Source organism: Elephas maximus, chromosome X (assembly GCF_024166365.1).
Source record: "Elephas maximus indicus isolate mEleMax1 chromosome X, mEleMax1 primary haplotype, whole genome shotgun sequence".
Classification (NCBI taxonomy): Eukaryota; Metazoa; Chordata; class Mammalia; order Proboscidea; family Elephantidae; genus Elephas; species Elephas maximus.
This window is the reverse complement of record NC_064846.1, coordinates 147,486,475-147,513,245: the sequence shown is the minus strand read 5'-3', so window position 1 is coordinate 147,513,245 and position 26,771 is coordinate 147,486,475. Positions and strand designations below refer to the sequence as shown.

The 26,771-nt window shown below is 43.0% G+C and overlaps 1 protein-coding gene across 1 annotated transcript in view; it reads left to right on the top strand.

Annotated features, from left to right (window-relative positions):
• The first annotated feature begins 712 nt into the window (after positions 1–712).
• The window catches only part of LOC126068845 (melanoma-associated antigen B2-like), a 137,616-nt gene continuing 111,557 nt past the window's right edge, over positions 713–26,771 (top strand). The window contains exon 1 of the mRNA XM_049871538.1: positions 713–1,623. Coding sequence (XP_049727495.1) covers positions 713–1,623 — 911 coding nt within the window. The remainder of the gene's footprint in view (positions 1,624–26,771) is intronic.

The window sequence follows — 26,771 nt, the reverse complement described above, 5'->3', positions numbered from 1 at the left end:
AGGCAGGAGACTTGGTCCCTAGGAGGAGCCAAGTAAGGATACTGAGTTAAGATGAGATGACTCCTCCCAGAAATAAGGGGAAACCATAGAGCCTCAACGCTGCTTTCGCACCTGGAGGACCTGGGTATGGTGACTTAGTGAGTTGCATGAACTAACTCCCAGGGCATCTCAGGGAGGTGAAGGACCTGGTGAAAGGGGGCAGCCATGGTGAGGACCCTGGTGGAGGACTGACGCCTCCAGGAAACCCCAGACAGAATGAGCCCCACTGTGCTGTCATCGCTGAGACACCCTGCCAAGAGTGGTGGCTGAGCTGCTCCTTCAGTTCCTCCTTGTGGGTCCCAGAGGGATTTGAGGTGTCAAGTTCAGAGTAGCAGAGGGGAGGGGCCCTGGTCCTGCCAGCAGTTGATATGGTGGCCATGGACTGAATGTAGAAGACCCCCCAGAAACCCAGTACGGAGAGTCCCTAGTGTCAGACCCTACTGTCACCCCACTAAACCCCATCAGGGCTGGCAATCTACAACCTAATCCTTTTCTAATTTCTTCTACAGGGTCCTGACAGGACAATAGGAAACTTGAGGCGGCAGTTGTGAAAGCCAGGGAGGCACCTCCCTGCTACAGAGGCACACACCCTCTCAGCCTCACTCCTCCAGTGGGCCCGCATCACCTGCCCTCCTTCCACATACCCTGCCTGCTGTCCTTGACCAGAGTCATCATGCCTCGCGGTCAGAAGAGTAAGCTCCGTGCCCGTGAGAAACGTCACCAGGCCCGAGGTGACACCCACAGTGTCCAGGGTGCTCAGGCCCCTACAGCAGAGGAGGAAGGGTCCCCATCCTCCTACTCTCCTCCTTATGGGGGATCTCCCCCGAGCTCCCCTGCTGCTCACATTCCCCAGGGGTGTCAGAGAGTCCCACCCACCACCACCGCTATTGTAGCTGCTTTGGGCACAAGAGCTATTGGAGGGGCTGAGGGCCAAGGTGAGGGAGGTCCAAGTTCCTCTGAGGCCACAGCCCCCACTGAGAGGTCTCAAAGAGACCCTCTAATCAGGAGGGTGAGCATGTTCTTACAGTTCCTGCTGCACAAGTATAAAATGAAAGAGCCCGTTACGAAGGCAGAAATGATGAAGATCATCAACAAAAGGTACAAGGAGCACTTCCCTGACATCCTGAGGAGAGCCTCTGAGCACATGGAGGTGGTCTTTGGTCTTGACCTCAAAGAAGTCGACTCCAAAAGTCAATCCTATGTCCTTGTCAGCAAATTGGAGATCACCAAGGAAGAGAATTTTATTGGTGCCAGGGGCTTTCCCAAGATCGGGCTCCTGCTGCCTCTCCTGGGCATCATCTACATGAATGGCAACCGGGCCACTGAGGAGAAGATCTGGGAAACCCTGAATGTGCTCGGGATCTATGATGGGAAGAGGCACTTCATCTTTGGGGAGCCCAGGAAGCTTATCACCAAAGATTTGGTGCAGGAAAAGTACCTGGAGTACCGGCAGGTGCCCAACAGTGATCCTCCATGCTACGAATTCCTGTGGGGTCCCAGAGCCCACATTGAAGCCAACAAGACAAAAGTCCTGGAGTTTTTGGCCAAGATCAGTGCTACCGACTCCCGTGCCTTCCAAGCCCTGTATGAAGAAACCTGGGTAGATGAGGCAAAGAGAGCAGCAGCTGGAGAATGGGCCGGGGCTGGTCTTAATGCCAGGGCCAGAGCCCGTTTCAGGGCAAAATCCAGCAGGTCCTCCCGCCCCTAGTGAAGTCTGAGGCAGGTTCTTCACTTAGTGTTCCAAGAGAGCTATCAGCCTTCTAAGTCATGGGGGAGATTTCAGGCTGGAGGGAACACATGTATCTCTTCTTTTTGTTCTTCATCTACATGGATAACGTTGAGTTTTTTTTGGGGGGGGGCGTTGGGGTTATTTTGAAAATTCTGTACCTTGTAGTATAAGGTTTATTTAGATTCATAATCTAAGCTTATGAATAACATGGATCACTTGTTGATTACTGTTTTCGTGTATTAGTGTAACAGTTTTGGTGTTTTTGAAAACAAATAGAACATCCTGGAATCTCTTTTGTGGTCCAGAGTAAGATAACATGTATTAGAACAGAGATTTTCTTGTAAATGTAAATGATTCCCGTAGTAGAATAGTTGGGATCAAGAAATAAAGTTTTACTATTTCCTCTCAAACCTTGTAATATTTCTTTTTTGTAAAATTAAAAGATATATACCTGAACATGCTTAGCTTATTCCAGAATGTACAAATTAAACTATGCATTAGAAATTTTGTTCACTGTCTGATTTATACCCCAAAAGTTAACTGAGCATCTGGTGTTTGGTGGGCTTTGAGCTAGTGCTGGAACTGCCTTAAAAAAACAAAAGAGAGAGAGAGAAGAATCTCAATCCTCTGGCCATAGAATTTTAGAGTTTAGGAGCAGCTATCAGATACAGAAGACAGTGGGATACACTTTAAAGCCTAAATAACTAGTAAAAAGGAGTGACAATGGGGGAGGCTGGAGATGAAAGCAGTGTCCCCTGAGGCAGGGGAGATGGAGGCTTTGGGGAACTCCACCTGCCTGAGTGGGCAGTCATTTTAAGTTAGGCTGTGTGGGGGGCTACATGAAGCTGTGGGAGGGGTGTGCAGGGCCAGACACTCCCACGATGTATCTCAGCCTCCAGAGGCTGAACCTAGAATGGAAACCAGCTCTTCACAGTTACTCTGGGATTGTGGACAAACCAGAGAGAAATCCCCACCTATGGCAGGACTGGAAGGTGTTGTGTGCTCTTGTCCCGGTACATTTGAACACATGCTATGACTGGGTGTGTTATGCACGTGATTTCCAGGAAGTTTCTGAGAAATAAGGAAATGCTCGCTTGAAGTGAGATGTCAGGAAGCCACTGTTAGTAGCCTTTTGTGTTGGGCAGGGGGAGCCAGAGCCCACTTCATTGAAACGACATTAGAATTAGGTTATTTTGATTGTCCTTTTTTGGCAAACGCCAAGTGAATACTAGCCTTTTGGCAGTGGTGATGTGAATGAAAATTGGGGTGACTCAGATGAAAGTGCAGCTGGGAGGGTGAATTGTTGGGCTTGACAATAATTCTAGGAGCTCTGTGTTGCATTAAACTGGGGCCGTTTACCCCACATTCACATTAAATAGCATACTCCCCATTGTGCCCCTCCTCCCAAAATAGTTATTGTAAATTCTAACCCCGTTCCTATGGTTATAATCCCATTTGGGAATTATGTTAAAGATACAGTATTAGTGTAGGGTGTGTTATAAATCATCCCTCCAGTGCCTCCACTGGAGAAAGATGTGGCAGTCTTCATAAAGGTTACAGCCTTGGAATCCTATGGGGCAATTCCACCTTGTCCTATAGGGTCGCTTTGAATCAGAATCGAAGCAACAACAATGGGTTTATTTTTTGTTTTCTTGTTTTTTTGTGTGGAGGGGGAGGGTCTCAAGTCAAACTCAACCGAGATATAGAAGAGCAGATTGAGCAAGCAAGTAAGCACAGATGGGGGAATATTGGGGCCACGCCACATGAGATCTCCAAGGAACTAAGAAACAGAAGCTGAAAAAAGTCAAAGACCTTCCCCAAGGTCCAACAGAAAGAAAGCCTTCCTCTATAGCCGACCCCTGAATTCAGACTTCGACCTCCTAAACTGAGAAAATGGATTTGTTAAAGCCATCCACTTGCGGTATTTCTGTTATAACAGCTCTAGATAACTACGACATTCCCTAACACATGGCAAAAAGCTTTGCCCTTGACTATTACCTTTAAGGTTGCCAGTGAGAACCCACCCAGTGCACTGCTGAAGAAAGGCCTGGCAGTCTGTTTCTGTAAAGATCACAGCGAAGAAAACCCTTTGGGGCACTTCTCTTCTGTAACACGTGGGGTCACACTGAGTTGGAATCAACTTGACAGCAACTGGTTAATGTAAAATACTAGTTTTTCTTTCTAAGCAGCATTTCTCCTGATTTGGTTTTCTTTGTCCTAGAGCGCTGCACACTCTGACACATCCTGGAGAAAAGAAAAAAATCTCAGAGTGGAGGGTGGTATTGTGTGGTGTCAATGTAATCATAGTAATAACTGCCATTCTTTAAAGACCCAATATGTGCAGTCACTTTGCCAGACACATTACGAGCCTTGTACACAGTGCACCAGCCCTAGAAGACAGGGCTTATCAAACCCACTTCGCAGAAGAAGAGCCTGGAGCTCAGAGTGTTTGTTAATGTGTTTGAGTTTGCAAGTCTAGTACATGACCAAGCTGAATTAGACCCCTGGTCTGAAGTGCCTGGAGCCCACACTCTTCCACTCCTCCCGCCAGAGACTTACCCTGTGTCCCCCTTAATTCACTTTCTTCTCACCACTATGAAATGTATCTCAGGCAAGAAAATGAATACCTTTGTGCCCAATGCACGAAATTGGACTGTATAGCCTGAGTTTTTATACGAACAGTAAAATAAGTGAGAGGTATGAATGAGGAAAGCAAAGGATAATATTCAGTGAGAATATAATCATTGACAAATGCAAGGCCAGATAACCTGAAAAGATCTGGGGCTCATAAAATCATCCTGGAGAGCCCCTGCCTGTACAAAGTAGATCCATTAGAACCAAGGTTACATGGACTTCCAGGTGTGGCTGAAGGAGAGAAGCATTAGATCAGCCTGTTTTTCCGACAGCCCACCACCTGTGTTGGGCATCCTGTCTTTGGCTGCAGCTTCCCCACCTCATGCCACTTCTCACTCTGGGACAGGGACCCAATCTCTGCAAGATTTGCAATAACAAATTTGCTCGAGGTTGCAAGGATGTGGCATTTCTCAGAAAGCCTTTAATCAAAGAGGAGCCAAGAAGAGGACCCCAGTGGATGAAAACACAGAGGAAAAACACACCAGAATTTAGGGATCACACAAAGAACTTCAGGGGTTGCTCTCAGACCTAGAGAGCCCCAGGCAGTGCCCTCACTTGTTTTTCAGGTTTCTCAGGGACCTGAGACAGTGGCCTAAGGACACCCTCAAAGTCGGTAAAGCGAGGACACTTAGCCTCTGATAGATATCTAAGTGATGACCCTAAATGAAGATTATGGGTGGCCCCTCAAGAAGAGTGACATCCCCTAGCGTCCTGCTTTGCAGTTGCCCCCGAGAGATCTCAGACAGTCCTGGCTGGATATGACTCATCCTGACTACAAAATCAGAGGTCCCAGGTCAGTGAAGACCTTGATATGAGGGGAGCAACCTGGGATTCAGCAGGGAGTGGATTTCCAGGACTGGTCAGGTTCAAGATGAAGACTGTGAATGAGGAAGGAGGGAGCCACCCACTCCAGACAATGGAGGCCACACAAAACGCCCTCTGCCATCGGCCCTGGGAGTCCCAGGGCAGAGATGTCAGGATGAGGAGTCCCCTCATTTCTGCCTGGAGGGTGTCAGGTCTGGTGGGCATACCCCAGATCCATAGAGGGAGGAGACTCAGGCCCTCAAAGGAGGCAAGCTCAGGACCCTGAGTGTTATGAGCGGGAACCCCATCAACAGAAGGAGCAGAAGAGAGCATTGCCTCTGTTCTTTGTCCTGGGAAGCCTCTGGGAGAGTTCTTTGACAGAGGTGCCCATCGTTTCTTCCTAAGTGGTCTCAGGGAGGAAGGGTCTGGTCTAAAGGGGCCACCCCAGTTCCGCAGAGGGAGGAGTCTTGTCCCTAACTGGAGTTAGGTGTGGACCCTGAGTGTTTATGGGGTGACCTACTGCCTAAAAATGATCTGCCAGAAGTGAAACAACCTGCAATCCTTTGAGGCCCCGCGCAAGTGTATGGTGTGGCACAACCTGACCTGTCCCTCTACTGTCTCCGCTTGCTGAGAATCTTGTTCTGAGCCTGTGAGTCAGGTCTTCATAGGCGAAGGACTCCCAGGCTCTGATGGGTATCAAGGCGAGAACCCTGCGTGAGCACTTAGGGACAACTCACTCCAGACCACTGGAGTCCCAAGAATCCTGCCCTTGCTGTCGGGCCCTCAGGGTCCCCGGCCACTACCACAAATGTCTTGAATCTTGGAGGCCCTCCCTACAGCCTTGTACAGATGTGACATGTCCTGGCTTCCATCTAGGAACTGCTGGGAAGGTTCAGCTTCTGGTTGGGGGGCTGTGAGCTCTCCTCAGCAGTGAAGGATGGAGTCTCAGGACTGATCAGGAGTCAAGGTGAGGACCCTGAATGTGGACTGTAATGAGCTTAACCCCAGAAAAGCGGGGTCCTAAGAGTGCTGCCCCTCCTGTTGGCGCTCGGAGACCCCCCGAAAGCCTTGGTCCTCGGAGGCCCCGCGTAGCCTTGGCCGGAAGTGACGGACAGGCATGCGCCGACGTCTATCCTCTAGGAAGTGACGGGAAGGCGAGGCGTCTGGTCTGAGCAGGTTTAGACTTTCATCATCGAACGACGGTAGAGTCTCAGGACTGGTGAGTAGTCCAGGTAAGGACCCTGAATGTGGGCTAAGGGGACACCTAACCCAGAACAGAGGAGGTCCCACAGAATCGCGCCCCTGCCGCCGGCCTCAAGGCCGCCAGGCTGACTCCGGCCTGTAAAGGCTCAGGATGAGAGGACTTTGGTTCAAGGAAGCACCCCAGTTCTGAACAGGGGGAAGACCTAGACTCTTAACTGAGGACCTTAGTGGTGATTAGGAGGCTTCTGCTTAAAAGAGGGACCACCCCCAGCCCAACCTTACTCTCAGCTCTTAGAGCCTCCAGGTGGGGGTAGCCAGATGTGAAGCACCCTGAGTCCCCTCTACGGAGGTGAGGGCCTTGGTCTGAGCCATAAATCCCACCCCTGCTTTCAGGTGGACTCAAGTTAGTAGAGGGAGAAATACCAGGTCCTAGCCGGAAACAAGGTCAGAAGCCTGAGTGAGCAATGAAGGGGTCACCAAATTAAGAACTCTGGGGTCAGGTGACCCCTGCTGCCCTGGCCAGGCTTGGATTCCCAAAACAGCCTGCAAAGGATATGGGTCACTCTGACTTCCAACGGTGAGGTCTCAGGAAGGTGTGGTCTTTGGTCTGAGAGGTGTGGCCTCAGGTCAGCAGAGGATAGGGTCCGAAGAATGGTACAGAGTCAAGGGAAAGACATCACTGAGGTACAGGGGACCACTCGACCCAAGATGGGGAGGGTTACACCGAACCCTGCTAATGCCATGACAAGCTCAGGTGACCCTTGACTCCCGCCTGGAGGGTCTAAGGGAAGTGAGGGCCGAACATTAAGCCCCAATTCAGCAGAGAGAGGAATCCCAGAACTTGGTGCAAGTCAAGGTAAAAATCCTTCAAGAGGAAAGATGGAATTAACCCCCCAGCAAACAAGAAGAGAGAAGGGTGTACAACGTCCCCCATCTACCATTGGGCCTGGGAAGCCAAGGTAAGAAATATCACACTGAGGTGCCCCCTCATTTTCTCCTGAGGGTGGGTCGTCTCAATGCCATGACGTCCTTGGGCTAATGGGGAGGCCTACTCAGCAGAGGCAGGAGACTTGTTCCCTAAGAGGAATCAAGGTGAGGACACCGAATTATGATGAGGTGACTCCTCCCAGAAATAAGGGGAACCATAAAGCCCCACCCCTGCTTTGAAACCTGGGGACCTGGCATGCTGAATTAATGAGTTGCAGTTACTTATTCCAGGGCATCTCAGGGAGGTGAGGGATCTGGTCAAAGTGAGTACCCAAGGTGAGGACCCTGGTGGAGGACTGAAGCTTCTAAGGAATCCCAGACAGAATGGCCCCCACTGTGTCATCATCACTGAGACACCCTGCCAAGAGTGATGGCTGAGCTGCTCCTTCAGTTCCTCCTTCTGCGTTCCAGAGGGATTTGAGGTCTCAAGTTCAGGGTAGCAGAGGGGAGTGGCCCTGGCCCTGCCAGCAGTTGATATGATACCCCTGACATGAACTGAGAAAACACAAAACTAACCCAGTACTGAGTCCTTAGTGCCAGCCCCTACTGTCACCCCAGTAAGCCCCAAGCAGTGTTGGCAATCTACAACCTAAGCCTTCCTCTAATTTCCTCTACAGGGTCCTGACCAGGACAATAGGAGCCTTGTGGTGTCCTAGAGCAGTGCCCTCCAAGAATCCTGTAAAGGTGGCCTTTGTTAAAGCCAAGGAGGCATCTCTCTGCTGCAAGGGCACACACCCTCTCCGCCACTTCTGAATAATCAGCCATTGGAAACCCTGTGGAGCACAGTTGTTCTCTGACACACATGGGGCCTCCATGAGTTGGACTCAACAGAAATTGGTAAGGTTGTAAACTGCCTTAGTGTATGTTAAGGGCCACATCCCCCTCTTATACCCATCACTTCGTCTCTCCTTTTAGTTTTAGATAAGAGACGTCCAGGAACCTTTCTAGCTCCTGAAATTTCTTGGTCTTATGAACTCATCTTTCCTTTCAGAAGTTTATGTCACTTTCTTCATCAGCAACTTTCCCTTTGGAGTAAATATGCTCAAATATCATGAGATCTATCTGGTGTATTTTTTTCACCTGTGCATAAATGGCCACCTTGATTACCCTCCCTGTTGTCCAAGCTGTGGGAAGTCCCTTCCAATACAGACCCTGGGCTTGGCCATAGTGCTTGCTTTGTTCAATAGGATAATAACAAACATGACAGAAGTAAAACCCCAGTGCCGTCGAATTGATTCCGACTCATGGTGACCCTATAGGACAGAATAGAACTGCCCCATAGAGTTTTGAAGGAGCACCTGGTGGATTTGAACTGCCAACCCTTGGTTAGCTGCCGTAGCACTTAACCACTACGCCACCAGGTTTTCTGATGACACAAGTAGGGACTTGAAGAGGGATACCTTGTGACCACCACCATGTGAACAACGCAGGATAGCCTGCTGGATGGTGACAGCTAAATGGCCTAAATACCTCCTTTACCCCTGCTATCAGAAAGACAGGCAGCCAAGCAAGAGCCATGTGAGTGAGGCCATGGCCCATCAGCGGACCACAAACTCAGGAGTGAACCCAGACAACACTGCATGGTGCAGAGATGTGCCATCCCAACTGAAACCACAGACTCCTGAACAAATAAATGGCTGTTGTTTTGAGCCACTAAATTTTGACATGGTTTGTTATATGACATAAATCTTAACTATATAACCTTTCCAACTATGGCTTTAATTATTTTCTTGTATTCATTGCTGAATCGTTTATTTCCTATCAAATACTCACTTATGTGATAGGGACTCTGCTAACCAATAATGCATGGAATAGGAAGAAGTATCAGACAGGGAACTATCTTTATGGAACAAAGAAAATGATGAGAGCTGAAATTTATTGACTGTTTTCTATGTACCATCTACCATGTTAATCTTTTAGCATACATTAGTTCATACACAAATTTTATTATTGACCCCGTTTTACAGATGCAGAAATGGAGGTTCAGAGAATGTTAAGATATTTGCTTTAAGCCACAGTGATGGAATTCAGATCTTTCTCCAGCACTTGTGCTCTGAACCGTTATACTTTAAGAACAGATATAAAGAAACCTAGGAATTGAGTCTTAGCTCAATTAGACAGTAACTTCTGAGTCAGTGAGAGGATGCAAAACTCCTTTCGTTATCTTTAAGGCTCTGTCTAGCTACCCTTTTACCATGATCCAAAATAAAAAGTCTTTGACCTGAGTCCAGTTCCTTGCCACTTAGACTTTTCTTCATATCTTGTTCATTAGTATCTGTCCTCCTCTATGGGGAAACTAAATTCTTCATCTTTTTTTAAATTGTACTTTAGATGAAGGCACTGGGTTTTTGGGTTAGATGAAGGTTTACAGAGCAAACTAGTCTTTTTTTTTCTTTGTAAAATTTTTATTGTGCTTTAAGTGTAAGTTTACAAATCAACTCAGTCTCTCATAGAAAAATTTATATACACCTTGCTGTATACTCCTCGTTGCTCTCCCCCAATGAGACAGCAAACTCCTTCTCTCCACCCTGTATTTCCGTGTCCATTCAGCCAGCTTCTGTCCCCCTCTGCCTTCTCATCTCCCCTCCAGACAAGAGCTGCCCACATAGTTTCATGTATCTTCTTGATCCAAGAAGCTCGCTCCTCACCAGTATCATTTCCTATCCCATACTCCAGTACAATCCCTGTCTGAGGAGTTGGCTTTGGGATTGGTTCCTGTCTTGGGATAACAGAAGGTCTGAGGACCATGTCCTCCTGGGTCATTCTAGTTTCAGTCAGACCATTAAGTCTGGTCTTTTTATGAGAATTTGGGGTCTGCACCCCACTGCTCTCCTGCTCCCTCAGTGGTTCTCTGTTGTGTTCCCTGTCAGGGCAGTCATCAATTGTAGGCGGGCACCATCTCATTCTTCTGGTCTCAGGCTGATGGAGTCCCTGATTTATGTGGCCCTTTTTCTGTCTCTTGGTCTCATAATTACCTAGTGTCTTTGGTGTTCTTCATTCTCCTTTGGTCCAGGTAGGTTGAGACCAATTGATGCATCTTAGATAGCTGCTTGCTACTGTTCTAAGACCCCAGACACCACTCTCCAAAGTCGGATGCAGAATGTTTTCTTAACAGATTTTATTATGCCAGTTGACCTAGATGTCCCCTGAAACCATGGTCCCCAAACCCCCGCCCCTGCTGTGCTGGGCTTTGAAGCATTTGGTTTATTGAGGAAACTTCTTTGCTTTTGGCTTAGTCCAGTTGTGCTGTCCTCTCCTGTATTGTGCGTTGTCTTTCCCTTCACCGAAACTCGTTCTTATCTACTATCTAATTAGTGAATGCCACTCTCCCTCCCTCCTTCCCCACTCTCATAACCAGGAAACAATATTTTCTTCTCTGTTTAAACTATTTCTTGATTTCTTATAATAGTGGTCTCATACAATATTTGTCCTTTTGCAACTGACTAATTTCACTCAGCCTAATGCCTTCCAGATTTCTCCACGTTATGAAATGTTTCACAGATTCATTGTTGTTCCTTATGGATGCATAGGATTCCATGTGTGAATATACTATAATTTATTTATCTGTTTATCTGCTGATGGACACCTTGGTTGCTTCCATCTTTTTGCTATTGTGAACAGTGCTGCAATGAATATGTTGTTGTTCTTGTTAGGTGCGCGAGTCGGTTCCAACTCATACAGACCCTATGCAGAACCGAATGAAACACTGCCCAGATTTGCGCCATCCTCACAATCGTTGTTATGCTTGAGCCCATTGTTGCAGCCACTGTGTCATCCCACCTCGTTGAGGGTCTTCCTCTTTTCTGCTGACCCTGTACTTTGGCAAGCAGTGACCATAGGTTTGCATATATCTGTTCGTGTAAAGGCTCTGATTTCTCTAGGATATATTCCAAGGAGTTGGATTGCTGGATTGTATGGTAGTTCTATTTCTAGATTTTTAAGGAAGCACCAAATCACTTTCGAAAGTGGTTGTCCCATTTTACATTCCCACCAGCAGTGTATAAGTGTTCCAATCTGGCCACAACTTCTCTAACATTTATTGTTTTGTGTTTCTTGGATTAATGCCAGCCTTGTTGGCGTGAGATGGAATCTCATTGTAGTTTTGATTTGCATTTCTCTAATGGCTAATGATCATGAGCATTTCATCATGTATCTGTTAGCTAACTGAATGTCATCTTTAGTGAAGTGCCTATTCATATCCTTTGCTGATTTTTAAATTGTTATTTGTCTTCTTCTTGTTAAGTTTTTGCAATATCATGTAGATTTTTAGAGATCAGAAACTGATCAGAAATGTCATAGGTAAAAAGTTTTTCCCAGTCTGTAGGTAATCTTTTTACTCATTTGGTGAAGTCTTTGGATGAGCATAGGTGTTTGTCGTTTGGGAGCTCTCAGTTATCTAGTTTCTCTTCTGCATTGTTAGTAATGTTTTGTATACTGTTTATGCCATGTATTAGGGCTCCTAGCCTTGTCTCTATTTTTTTCTTCCATGATCTTTGTCATTTTAGATTTTATATTTAGGTCTTTCATCGATTTAGAGTTAGTTTTGTGCATGGTGTGAAGTATGTCATGTTTTATTTTTTTATAGATACCCAGTTATGCCAGCACCATTTCTTAAAGAGACTATTTTTTCAGCATTTAACTGACTTTGGGCCTTTGCCAAATATCAGCTGCTCATATGTGGATGGATTTCTGTCTGGGTTCTCAATTCTGTTCCATTGGTCTGTGTATCTGTTGTACCAGTACCAGGCTGTTTTGACTACTGTGGCGGTATAATAGGCTCTAAAATCAGGTACTGTGAGGCCTCTCACTTTGTTCTTCTATTTCAGTAATGCTTTACTTACCTGGGGCCTCTTTCCCTTCCATATGAAGTTGGTGACTTGTTTCTCCATCTCATTAAAAAATGTTATTGCAATTTGGATCAGAATTGCATTGTATTTATAATTTGCTTTCAATAGAATAGACATTTTGACAATGTTGAGTCTTCCTATCCATGAGCAAGGTGTTTTTCCACTTATTTAGGTCTCTTTCGGTTTCTTCCAGTAGTGTCTTATAGTTTTCTTTGTATAGGTCTTCCATGTCTCTGGTAATATTTGTTTCTAACTACTTTATCTTCTTGGGGGCTACTGTAAATGGTATTGATTTGGTGATTTCCTCTTTGATGTTCTTTTCATTGTTGTAGCGGATTCCAACAGATTTTTGTATGTTTGTCTTGTATCCTGATACTCTGCTGAACTCTTCTATTAGTATCAGTAGTTTTCCTAAGGATTCTTTAGGGTTTTCTGTGTATAAGAGCATGTCATCTGCAAATAGAGATACTTTTACTTCTTCCTAACCAATCTGGATGCCCTTTATTTCTTTATCTAGCCTAATTGCTCTGGCTAGGACCTCCAGCACAATGTTGAGTAAAAGTGATGATAAAGGGCATCCTTGTCTGGTTCCCACTCTCAAGGGGAATACTTTCAGACTCTCTCCATTTAGGATGATGTTCGCTGTTGACTGTATAAATGCCCGTTATTATGCTGAGGAATTTTCATTCTATTCCTGTTTTTTTGAGAGTTTTTATCATGAATGGGTGCTGTACTTTGTCAAATGCCTTTTCTACATCAATTGATAAGATCATGTGGTTCTTGTCTTTTGTTTTATTTATATGATGGATCACATAAATTATTTTTCTAATGTTGAACCATCCCTGCATACCTGGTATGAATCCCGCTTGGTCATGGTGAATTATTGTTTTGATATGTTGTTGAATTCTACTGGCTAGAATTTTGTTGAGGATTTTCACGTCTAATTTCATGATGGATACTCGTCTGTAATTTTTTTTTTGTGGAGTCCTTACCTGTTTTTGGTATCAAGGTTATGCGCTCTTCATAGAATGAGTTTGGGAGTATTCCATCCATTTCTATGCTCTGAAATACCTTTAGTAGTAGTGGTGTTATCTCTTCTCTGAAAGTTCGGTAGAACTCTGCAGTGAAGTCATTCGGCCAGGGCTTTTTTTTGTTGTTGGTAGTTTTTTAATTACGTTGTCAATCTCTTCTTTTGTTATGGGTTTATTTAGTTGTTTTACCTCTGTTTGTGTTAGTTCAGGTAGGTAGTGTGTTTTTAGAAATCCATGCATTTTTTTCTATATTTTCAAATTTATTGGAGTACATTTTTTTTGTAGTAGTCTGATATGATTCTTTCAATTTCAGTTGGGTTTTTGGTGGTATCCTCCATCTCATTTCTAATTTGGGTTATTTGCTTCCTCTTCTGATTTGTTTTGTTTTGTTTTCAGTTTGGCCAATGGTTTATCAATTTTGTTAATTTTTTCAAAGAACCAGCTTTTGGTCTTGTTAACTCTTTGAATTGTTTTTCTGTTCTCTTTTTCATTTAATCCTGCTGTAATTTTTCTTATTTGCTTTCTTCTGGTGCCTGAGGGTTTCTTTTGTTGTTCTCTTTCTATTTGTTCAAGTCATAGGGATAATTTTTTGATTTTGGCCATTTCTTCTTTTGTATGTGTGCATTTATTGATATAAATTGACCTCTGAGCACTGCTTTAGCTGTGTCTCAAAGGTTCTGATAGGAAATCTTTTCATTTTCATTTGATTCTATGAATTTCTTTATTCTATCATTAACGTCTTCTATAACCCAGTCGTTTTTGAGGAGGGTATTGTAGTTTCCAAGTGTTTGATTTCTTTTCCCTGCTTTTTCTGTTATTGATTTCTGCTTCTATGACTTTATGGTCAGAGAAGATGCTTTGTAGTATTTCGATGTTTTATATTCTGTTAAGGCTTGCTTTATGACCTAATATGTGGTCTGTTCTAGAGAATGTTTCATGTGCGCTGGAAAAGAAAGTATACTTCGCTGCTGTTGAGTGGAGTGTTCTGTATATGTCTGTGAGTTCAAGTTCGTTGATTGTGGCATTTAGATCTCCCTGTCTTTATTGAGCTTCTTTCCGGATGTTTTGATCTGCACCAAAAGTGGTGTATTGAGGTCTCCTACTATTATTGTGGAGCTGTCTCTCTTACTTTTCAATGCTGTTAGTTTGTTTTATGTATCTTGCAGCCCTGTCATTGGGTGCATAAACATTTAATATGGTTATATCCTCCTGGTATATTGTCACTTTAATCACTATATAGTGTCATTCCTTATCCTTTGTGGTGGATTTAACTTTAAAGTCTGTTTTGTCAGAAATTAATATTGCCACTCCTGTTCTTTTTTGATTGTTGTTTGCTGGATATATTTTTTTCCATCCTTCGAGTTTTAGTTTGTTTGTGTCTCTAAGTCTAAGGTGAGTCTCTTGTAGGCATCGTATGGACGGATCGTGTTTTTTTGTATCCATTCTGGCATTTGCTATCGCTTTTTTGGTGCATTTAGTCCATTTACATTCAGCGTAATTATGGACAGGTATGAGTTTTTTTTTATGAGTTTAGTGCTGTCATTTTGATGTCTTTTTTTGTGTGTTGTTGATAATTTCTTTTTCCCACTTAATTTTTTGTGCTCAGTAGTTTATATATTCGCTTTTCCTCTTATTCCTTGTTGTTAATTTTCTTTTTGCTGAGTCTTTATTTTATTCTTTTATTTTATTTTGATGAGTAGGATTGTTATTCTCCTTTATGGTTACCTTAATATTTACTCCCATTTTTCTAATTTTAAACCTAACTTTTAATTTTTTAAATGGCCTTGACTTCCTGTCCGTATGATATATCTATGACTACATTTCTTATTTCCTCTTTATTGTTCTAATGCTGATTTCTTTTACATACTGACATTGCCGTTTCCCTGTTTTGAGCATTTATCTTGATTTATTTTTGTGATTTCCTTATCTAGGTTGACATCCGGTTCCTCTGTCCTGTGTTCTCATCTTGGGTTGATGTCTGATATTATTGATTTTCTAACCAGAGAACTCCCTTTAGTATTCCTTGTAGTTTTGGTTCGGTTTTCACGAATTCCCTAAAGTTCTGTTTATCTGGAAATGTCCTAATTTCACTTTCATATTTGAGAGACAGTTTTTGTGGATATATGATTCTTGGCTATCAATTATTTTCTTTCAATGCTTTATATAAGTCATCCCATTGCATTCTTGCCTGCATGGTTTCTATCAAGTATTCCCAGCTTATTCTTATTGACTCTCCTTCGTAGGTAACTTTTCTGATATCCCTAACTAACAAAATTATCTCTTTATCTTTGGTTTTGGCAAGTTTGATTATAATATGTCATGGTGACTTCTTTTGAGATCTCCTGTATGTGGAGTTCAATGAGCATCTAGGATCGATATCTTCTCATCTTTCACAATATCAGGAAAGTTTTCTGCCAACACATCTTCAACTATTCTCTCTGTATATTCTGTTATCCCTCCCTGTTCTGGTAGTCCAATCATTCGTAGATTATTTCTCCTGATAGAGTCCCATGTGATTCTTACAATTTCATCATTTTTTTAAATTCTTTTTTCTGACTTTTCTTCGAATATATTGGTGCCAAGTGTTTTATCTTCATTCTCACTAATCCTGCTTTCCAATTCCTCTATTCTGCTCCTCTGACTTTCTATTGAATTATCTAATTCTCTACCTTTATAGTTAATCTTCTGAATTTCTGATTCCTGTCTCTCTATGGATTCTTGCAGCTTATTAAATTTCTCATTATGTTCCTGAATAACCTTTTTAATTCCTTTATGTTCCTTGGCTTTTTCTGCATATTGCTTGATCTCCTTCCTGATCTCGTCCTGATGTCTTGAAGAGGTCTGTATATTAATCATTCGTATTCTGCATCTGGTAATTCCAGGAAGGTACCTTCATCTTGATGATCCCTTGATTCTTTGTTCTGAGAGCTTGTTGATGTGATCATGGTCTGATTCTTTATGTGATTTCATACTGACTGCTATCTCTGAGCCATCTATAAGTTATTGTATTAGGTTATTTTATGTTTGCTTACCATAGTGTATCTTCTTGCTTCATTTTGTTTTGATATGCACAAATAGTCTGCTTGAGTGAGCTAGCTTGATTACTTTCACCATTGAAGCTCTAATGTCCTATCGCCAGATGACTAGAGATGTTATCAGATGTATGAGCCTAGGAGTACATTCACTTTTCTTGTATGGATTCAGCTCAGGTGTCCAGGTAGTTGGTCATCAAGTGTGTGATACAGGTTCTGTCCTACAGCTTTAGAGGGGCAGGGGTGATTGATGTAGGTACAGGTATCTGTTTGCAGCAGAGAGTCACACTCTGAACAAGGCAGGGGGCTGACAACTGTCCCACAAGTGTCTGTGAGGAAAGCATGTCCCTCTTCCATAGAGCGTACAGGTGGGTGGGTTCTGCAGATGGACCATGGGCACACAGTGTTTTTGGTTGTAAGGACTGGGAGGTACCAGTTATCCTTGGACTCCTGTCATGGGTGCCTGGTGACCTGAGTTGAGCCACCAGTTCTTAGTCCCCTGATGTGGGTAGGTGAGGACCCTGTTTAATAGACAAAGCAGTATCAGACATCAAGCACCCACCTCTCCACTGCAGAGCTGAAATAGTTGCAGTCTGCCACCAAGGGCCTATTTTCCTGAAATGGGCCCACATAGGTCCATGCAGGGGTGAAAGGTATTCAAAGTCCATGGACTGTTTGTGCCTGGGCAGGAGCTGCTTCTATCCTGATCTCATCAGCTTAGTAGAGCTGGCAGATCATCTTTTCTCCCAATCGTGAATTTTTTCCTTCTCCAAGGCCAGGAGAATGGCTCGGGTCACTCAGAAGGGCCTATGTCAGAGCCAGGGAAATCGACAGCCACTGAAGCCAGCTTGGGGGCTGGGGCCATGGTAAAATGAATGCAAATACTTAGCTTTTGCCGAGAGCGAAGTTCTTCTCTGGTACCAGAGGTGTGAGTAGGCTGTGGGGCTAGCTGCTCCTCCCTGAGGAAAACGTGTCCGGAATGATACTGCTAGCCCTGCCGTGGTTGCTCCAGGGAATGGTGCCTGAAGGTTTCCAGCAATTCTGATCTGGCAACTCCTCTCCACTTCTAAACTGTCTCTCCCTCCCCCTGCTGCTCAGTCCATTTTCTAACTTTGCCTTTGATATTCAGGCCTGCTAGCTTGTCATAAAGATAATCACTTCACTTGTTTTTTGGGTCTTTGTTGTAAGAGGGATCACCAGAAGCGTCTGACTACTCCGCCATCATGGCCCTGCCTCCAATTTTCACAAACAAGTTTCTTATTAAACAGTTAATACACATATTCTCTTGTGACATTGGTTGCCAGCACCACAACATGTCAACACTCTGTTCTTCTCCACCTTTGTTTTCCTGTTGCCAGCTTTCCTGTCTTCTCCTGCCTTCTTGTCCTCTCTCCTGGGCTGGTTTCCCCATTTAGACTCATTCTGTTTTATGGGCCTGCCTAATATTTGGCTGAATGGCAAACCTCAAGAGTGATTTCAGTACTGAGGTATAGGGGTGTGTGGGGGCCATACTCTCGGGGTTTCTCCAGTCTCTATTAGACACTAAGTCTGGTCTTTTTGTGCATGTGTGAGTTAGATTTCTGCTCTACATTTTTTTCAAGCTCTGTCCAGGACCCTCTATTGTGATCCCTGTCAGAGCAGTCAGTGCTAGCAGCCAGGGTCCATCTAGTTATGCTGGACTCAGTCTGGTGGAGGCTGTGGTAGGTGTGGTCCATTAGTCATTTCGACTAATCTTTCCCTTGTGTCTTTGGTTTTCTTCATTCTCCCTTGCTCCATTTGGGTTGGGACCAGTCGACTATCTTAGATGGCTACTCACCAAAGTAGAATGTAGAACATTTCTTTATAAACTATGTTATGCCAGTAGAGCTAGGTGTTCCCCAAGACAATGGCCCCACACCCTCGGCCCAGTAACTGCATCCCTCATGGACTTTGGATGTGTCTATGGAGCAGTGGGTTTGGTTTGGCTTTGGTTATGGAGCTTCCATGACCTTCCCTTAGACAAGTTGTGCTGGCTTCCCTAGTATTGTGTACTGCCTTACCCTTTACCAAGGTTACCACGAAAAAAAACAAAAACCAAACCCATTGCCATCGAGTCCATTCTAACTCATATTGACACAACAGGACTGAGTAGAACTGCCGCATAGAGTTTCCAAGGAGAGCCTGGTGGATTCAGACTGCCAATTTTTAGGTTAGCAGCCATAGCACTAAACCACTACAACACCAGGGTTTCCAAGTACCACTAGGATACAAAAACTCTTAACAGTAGTTGTCTTTGGGAAAGAGGCATTATTTCCGTTTAAACAATTTTTTATTATTTGAACTTTTATACCATATACATGTATTATTTGTTCAAAAGAATTTTAAACCTAATTTGAAAGCAATATCTTTTGAAGTTCAACAAAATTTTAAAAGATATTAAAGTAAGTGATTTTTTTGAAATAATTATCCTTCTTAAAAATGAACACTGGGAAAAGGTAATTGGATCTAAGTCTATCTCTACATGATGTCAAACCAACGAGCAGCTTATTCATTGGGAGAAATGTTTTGGTGGACAAGTCAATGGAGAGGTGTCTCAGAAGAAAGGCCTGGTTATCCATTTCCAGAAAATTCAGTCATTGAAAACCCTATGGAGCACACTTCTACCCTGACACACATGGGGTTTCCATGAGTTGTAATCAACTTGACAGAAAGAGGTTTGGTTTGGTTTTGCATAGACCACACAGTCAAACTTAGATAATCTAGAATTTGTAAAGAATCAGAAAGAAGGCTTACTCAAAAAATAACTTCTCTAGCGCCTGTTATGTTTAATATATTTTAAAAAGCTCTCCAGGCTTGGAGTCTTCTAGAATAATACAAACATGAAGGAGATGTTTGCATCTCTGGTGGAATGTGGCCGAGGATAGATGTCTTAGGGAGCACCCCAAAGAATAGACAGAAGCTAAAAGGAAACTAGCAAGATGACCAAGATATCACACTTCACTTAATAAGGGACATTGTTGTGAACTCGGAGTCCTTGGATGGTGCAAATGGTTAACACTTTACATTGGGCTGCTACACAAAAGTTGGAAGTTCTAGTCCAACCAGGGTCACCTCCAAAGAAAGTCCTGGCAATCCACTTCTGAAAAATCAGCCATTATAAACCGTATGCAGCACAGTTGTGAACTGCCTTAGTTTCCCTTAGCAGCCACATCTCCCCTTTACACCCATCACTTCACCTCTTCGTTTAGTTTCAGAAGAAGAGACATCCAGGAACCCTTCTGGCTCCCGAAAATTCTTGGTCCTATGGACTCGTCTTTCCTTTCAGAAGTTTATCTTGCTTCATCAACAACTTTGCCTTTACGGTAAATATGCTAAAATATTATGAAATTTTTCTTGTACATTCTTTTCACCTGTGAATAAATGGCCACACTGATTACCCTCCCTGTTGTCCAAGCCTTGGGAAGTCCTTTCCCATACTGACCCTGGTCTTGGCCATAGTGCTTGCTTTGCTCAATGGGATAATTGCAAACATGAATCAAGTATAGACTTGAAAAGAGTTGTGACATTGGGGTTTGCCTTCTCTGACTTTTCTTGCAATACCTTGGAACCAAGAGCATGTGAACAAATGCAGGCTAGCCTGCTGGATGGTGATTGCTAAATGGCCTAAATACCTCCTTTGCCCCTGCTATCAGAAAGACAGGCAGCCAAGCAAGAGACATGTGAGTGAGCCATGGACCATCAGCTGACCACAAACTCAGGAGTGAACCCAGACAACACTACATGGGGCAGAGATATGCCGTCCCAACTGAAACCACAGACTCCTCAACAAATAAACGGCTGTTGTTTTGAGCCACTAAATTTTGGCATGGTTTGTTATATAAATCTTTACTTAACTCTATAACCCTTCTAGCAACTGTTTTAATTATTTTCTTCCATTCATTGCCAAATCATTTATTTCCTTTCCAATACTCACTTATCTAACACTTAACTATATAAGCATACTATGTGATAGGGACTGTACTAACCAATAATGCATAGAGTAGGAAGCAATAACAGGCATGGGAACTATCTTTATGGAACAAAGAAAATGATGATAGCTAAAATTTATTGACTGTTTTCTATGTACCATCTACCATGTTAATCTTTTAGTGTACATTAGTTCATACACTACCCCTACTGTTGACCCCATTTTACAGATGCAGAAATGGACATTCAGTTAACGTTAAGGTATTTGCTTTAAGTCACAGTAAGTGATGGAATTCAGACCCTTCTCCAACGCATGTACTCTGGACCATTATACTTTAAGAACAGATATAAAGAAACCTAGGAATCCAGTCTTAGCTGTGACAGTAACTTCTGTGTCAATGAAGAGAATGCAGGTCTCCTTTCTTTATCTTTAAGGGTCTGTCTAGCTACCCTTTTACTATGATATGAAATAAAAAGTCTTTAAGCTGAGTCCAGTTTCTTGCCACTTACACTTTGCTTCATATCTTGTCCAGTATTATCTGTCCTCCTCTATCAGGAAACTAATTTTTTTTTTATTGTATGTTAGATGAAGGTTTACAGTGCAAACTAGTTTCTCATTAAATAATACACATATTGTTTTTGATATTGGTTGCCAACCCCACGACATGTCAACACTCTCCCCTTCTCCATCTTGGGTTCCCTGTTACCAGCTTTCCTGTCCTCTCCTGCCTTCTCATCCTCGCCCCCAGGCTGGTGTGCCCATTTAGACTTGTTCTGCTATATGAGCCTGCCTATTCTTTGGCTGAAGGGTAAACCTCTGCAGTGAAGTCAATACTGTGTTATAATGGTGCCCAGGGCCATACTCTCGGGGTTTCTCCAGTCTGTGTCAGACACTAAGTCTGGTTGTTTTTTTTTTTTTCTGAGTTAGAATTTTCTTCTACATTTTTTTTTACAGCTCTGTCCAGGGCTCTCTATTGTTGATCCCCATCAGAGAAGTCAGTTTGGGTAGCCTGGCACCATCTCGTTGTACTGGCCCGAGTCTGGTGGAGGCCATGGTAGTTGTGGTCTATTAGTCCTTTGGACTAATCTTGCCCTCGTATCTTTAGTTTTCTTCATTCTCCCTTGCTCCAGATGGGGTGGGACAGGTGGAGTATCTTAGGTGGCCACTCACAAGCTTTTAAGATCCCAGATACTACTCATCAAAGTAGAATGTAGAACATTTTGTTTATAAACTGTTATGCCAATTAAGCTGCATGTTCCCTGAGACCATGGTGCCCATAGCCGTCAACCCAGTAATTTGTTCCCTCAGGGAGTTTGGATGTGTCTGTGGAGCCCTCATGACCTTGCCTTGAATAAGATGTGTTGGCTTCCCCAGTATTGTGTAGTGTCTTACCCTTCACCAAAGTTACCGCTAAAAAAAAAAGAAAAAACCCATTGCAGTCAAGTCAGTTCTGACTCATAGCGACCCTATGGGGCACAGTAGAACTGCCCCCATAGAGTTTCTTCCTTAGGACTGTCTGATGGATTCTAGCTGCCAGCCTTGGGTTAGCAGCCATGGCACTTAACCACTACACCACCAGGGTTTCCAGGTTACCACTACGATTCAAAATCTCTTAACAGTAGTTGCCTTTGGGGAAGAGGACATTCTTTTTTTTAAAAGAATTTTTTACTATTTGAAGGTTTGTACCATGCTCATGTATTACTTTTTCAACAAAGTTGTAAACCTAATTTGAAAGTAATATCTTTTGTAATTCAACAAAATTTTAAAAGATATTAAAATAAATTATATTCTTATAGTAACTCTTCTTTGAGAATGAACACTGGGAAAATGTAATTGGATCTAAGGTTATCTCTACATGATGTCAACCCAAGCAGTATATTCATTGGGGGAAACATTTTGGTCACTCAAGTCAATCCAGAGGTGCCTCAGAAGAAAGGCCTGGTGATCTATTTCCAAAAAAAAAATCACTCGGGGGCGGAGCCAAGATGGCGGACTAGGCAGATGCTACTTCGGATCCCTCTTACAACAAAGACACGGAAAAACAAGTGAATCGATCACATATATAACAATCTACGAACCCTGAACAACAAACACAGATTTAGAGACGGAGAACGAACTAATACGGGGAAGCAGCGATTGTTTCCAGAGCCTGGAGCCAGCGTACCAGTCAGGTACGGTACAAGCACAGAGAGCTGCTCCACCCCCCTGAACTAACCCCGGGAGGGGGACCAGCCGGTTCCACGGGCGGCGTGGGACGCAGCCGGTAGGAGAAGTCCCCGGGAGGCAGTGACTGGTCTTGGAGCAGAAAGAGCAACGTCCGAGCCGGGGAACCATCCTGCAGGGATTTGGACTGGACGCAGGTACGGCATAAACACGGAGATTTGCTCCACCCCCCTGAACTAACCCCGGGAAGGGGCCCAGCCGGGTCGCGCGGGCGGCGTGGGACGCAGCTGGTAGGAAAAGTCCCCGGGAGGCAGCGACTGGTATTGGAGCGGGGAGAACAGCGTCCCAGGCGGGCCACTCGGTCACAGCACGAGCACGGGGAGCTGCTCCACCCATCTGAACTAACCCCGGGAGAGGCCCAACTGGTTCTCGGAGGCGGCACGGCCACGTGGCTGGAGGGACGAGAAGTCCCCGGGAGGCAGCGACTGATTTTGGAGTCGAGAGTGCACCGTCCCAGTAGGGGAGCCTTGACGCTGGGCGTGGGGCTGGAAGCGGAGGATCTGACCGTGACTTCAGCGGGCCAGACCCCCCGGGGGCAATCTCCACACAGCCAGCACACATAGGCGACGCGCCCGCGGGAATCTCAGATATAATAGTCATTCTAAGCAAGACAAGCAACTCTGGCTATATTCTGAGGTGCTACTCTCCTGTCTCTCTGTTCCCTCCCCCAGCCTCCCCAGGCGGCTTCATTAACATCTGAATAGCCTGAACCAGAGGGAGAACTCTGATAGGGATCTGACTGCATTTTTTTTTTAGTGGATTTTCTGGAAAAACTAGTTTCCCAGTGATGGCTCGGAGACAACAATCCATATCAAACCACTTAAAGAAGCAGACCATGACAGCTTCTCCAACCTCCCAAACAAAAGAATCAAAATCTTTCCCAAATGAAGATACAATCTTGGAATTATCAGATACAGAATATAAAAAACTACTTTACAGAATGCTTAATGATATCACAAATGAAATTAGGATAACTGCAGAAAAAGCCAAGGAACACACTGATAAAACTGTTGAACTCAAAAAGATTATTCAAGAACATAGTGGAAAAATTAATAAGTTGCAAGAATCCATAGAGAGACAACATGTAGAAATCCAAAAGATTAACAATAAAATAACAGAATTAGACAACGCACTGGGAAGTCAGAGGAGCAGACTCGAGCAATTAGAATGCAGACTGGGACATCTGGAGGACCAGGGAATCAACTCCAACATAGCTGAAAAAAAATCAGATAAAAGAATTTAAAAAAATGAAGAAACCCTAAGAATTATGTGGGACTCTACCGAGAAGGATAACCTGCGGGTGATTGGAGTCCCAGAACAGGGAGGGGGGACAGAAAACACAGAGAAAATAGTTGAAGAACTCCTGACAGAAAACTTCCCTGACATCATGAAAGACGAAAGGATATCTATCCAAGATGCTCATCGAACCCCATTTAAGATTGATCCAAAAAGAAAAACTCCAAGACATATTATCATCAAACTCACCAAAACCAAAGATAAACAGAAAATTTTAAAAGCAGCCAGGGAGAAAAGAAAGGTTTCCTTCAAGGGAGAATCAATAAGAATATGTTCTGACTACTCAGCAGAAACCATGCAGGCAAGAAGAGAATGGGACGACATATACAGAGCACTGAAGGAGAAAAACTGCCAGCCAAGGATCATATATCCAGCAAAACTCTCTCTGAAATATGAAGGCGAAATTAAGATATTTACAGACAAACACAAGTTTAGAGAATTTGCAAAAACCAAACCAAAGCTACAAGAAATACTAAAGGATATTGTTTGGTCAGAGAACCAATAATATCAGATATCAGCACAACACAAGGTCACAAAACAGAACGTCCTGATATCAACTCAAATAGGGAAATCACAAAAACAAACAAATTAGGATTAATTAAAAAAAAATACACATAACAGGGAATCATGGAAGTCAATAGGTAAAAGATCACAATAATCAAAAAGAGGGACTAAATACAGGAGGCATTGAACTGCCATATGGAGAGTGATACAAGGCGATATAGAACAATACAAGTTAGGTTTTTACTTAGAAAAATAGGGGTAAATAATAAGGTAACCACAAAAAGGTATAACAACTCTATAACTCAAGATAAAAACCAAGAAAAACGTAACAACTCAACTAACATAAAGTCAAGCACTATGAAAATGAGGATCTCACAATTTACTAAAACGCCTCAGCACAAAAAAGTATGTGGAAAAATGAAATTGTCAACAACACACATAAAAAGGCATCAAAATGACAGCACTAAAAACTTATTTATCTATAATTACCCTGAATGTAAATGGCCTAAATGCACCAATAAAGAGACAGAGAGTCACAGACTGGACAAAGAAACACGATCCATCTATATGCTGCCTACAAGAGACACACCTTAGACTTAGAGACACAAACAAACTAAAACTCAAAAGATGGAAAAAAGTATATCAAGCAAACAATAAGCAAAAAAGAAGAGGAGTAGCAATATTAATTTCTGACGAAATAGACTTTAGACTTAAATCCACCACAAAGGATAAAGAAGGACACTATATAATGATAAAAGGCACAATTGATCAGGAAGACATAACCATATTAAATATTTATGCACCCAATGACAGGGCTGCAAGATACATAAATCAAATTTTAACAGAATTGAAAAGTGAGATAGACACCTCCACAATTATAGTAGGAGACTTCAACACACCACTTTCGGAGAAGGACAGGACATCCAGTAAGAAGCTCAACAGAGACACGGAAGATCTAATTACAACAATCAACCAACTTGACCTCATTGACTTATACAGAACTCTCCACCCAACTGCTGCAAAATATACTTTTTTTTCTAGCGCACATGGAACATTCTCTAGAATAGACCACATATTAGGTCATAAAACAAACCTTTGCAGAGTCCAAAACATCGAAATATTACAAAGCATCTTCTCAGACCACAAGGCAATAAAACTAGAGATCAATAACAGAAAATCTAGGGAAAAGAAATCAAATACTTGGAAAATGAACAATACCCTCCTGAAAAAAGACTGGGTTATCGAAGACATCAAGGAGGGAATAAGGAAATTCATAGAAAGCAACGAGAATGAAAATACTTCCTATCAAAACCTCTGGGACACAGCAAAAGCAGTGCTCAGAGGCCAATTTATATCAATAAATGCACACATCCAAAAAGAAGAAAGAGCCAAAATCAGAGAACTGTCCCTACAACTTGAACAAATAGAAACTGAGCAACAAAAGAATCCATCAGGCACCAAAAGAAAACAAATAATAAAAATGAGAGCTGAACTAAATGAATTAGAGAACAGAAAAACAATTGAAAGAATTAACAAAGCCAAAAGCTGATTCTTTGAAAAAATTAACAAAATTGATAAACCATTGGCTAGACTGACTAAAGAAATACAGGAAAGGAAACAAATAACCCGAATAAGAAATGAGAAGGACCACATCACAACAGAACCAAATGAAATTAAAAGAATCATTTCAGATTATTATGAAAAATTGTACTCTAACAAATTTGAAAACCTAGAAGAAATGGATGAATTCCTGGAAAAACACTACCTACCTAAACTAACACATTCAGAAGTAGAACAACTAAATAGACCCATAACAAAAAAAGAGATTGAAACGGTAATCAAAAAACTCCCAACCAAAAAAAGCCCTGGCCTGGACGGCTTCACTGCAGAGTTCTACCAAACTTTCAGAGAAGAGTTAACACCACTACTACTAAAGGTATTCCAAAGCATAGAAAATGACGGAATACTACCCAACTCATTCTATGAAGCCACCATCTCCCTGATACCAAAACCAGGTAAAGACATTACAAAAAAAGAAAATTATAGACCTATATCCCTCATGAACATAGATGCAAAAATCCTCAACAAAATTCTAGCCAATAGAATCCAACAACACATCAAAAAAATAATTGACCCTGACCAAGTGGGATTTATACCAGGTATGCAAGGCTGGTTTAATATCAGAAAAACCATTAATGTAATCCATCACATAAATAAAACAAAAGACAAAAACCACATGATCTTATCAATTGATGCAGAAAAGGCATTTGACAAAGTCCAACACCCATTCATGATAAAAACTCTTACCAAAATAGGAATTGAAGGAAAATTCCTCAACATAATAAAGGGCATCTATGCAAAGCCAACAGCCAATATCACTCTAAATGGAGAGAACCTGAAAGCATTTCCCTTGAGAACGGGAACCAGACAAGGATGCCCTTTATCACCGCTCTTATTCAACATCGTTCTGGAAGTCCTAGCCAGGGCAATTAGGCT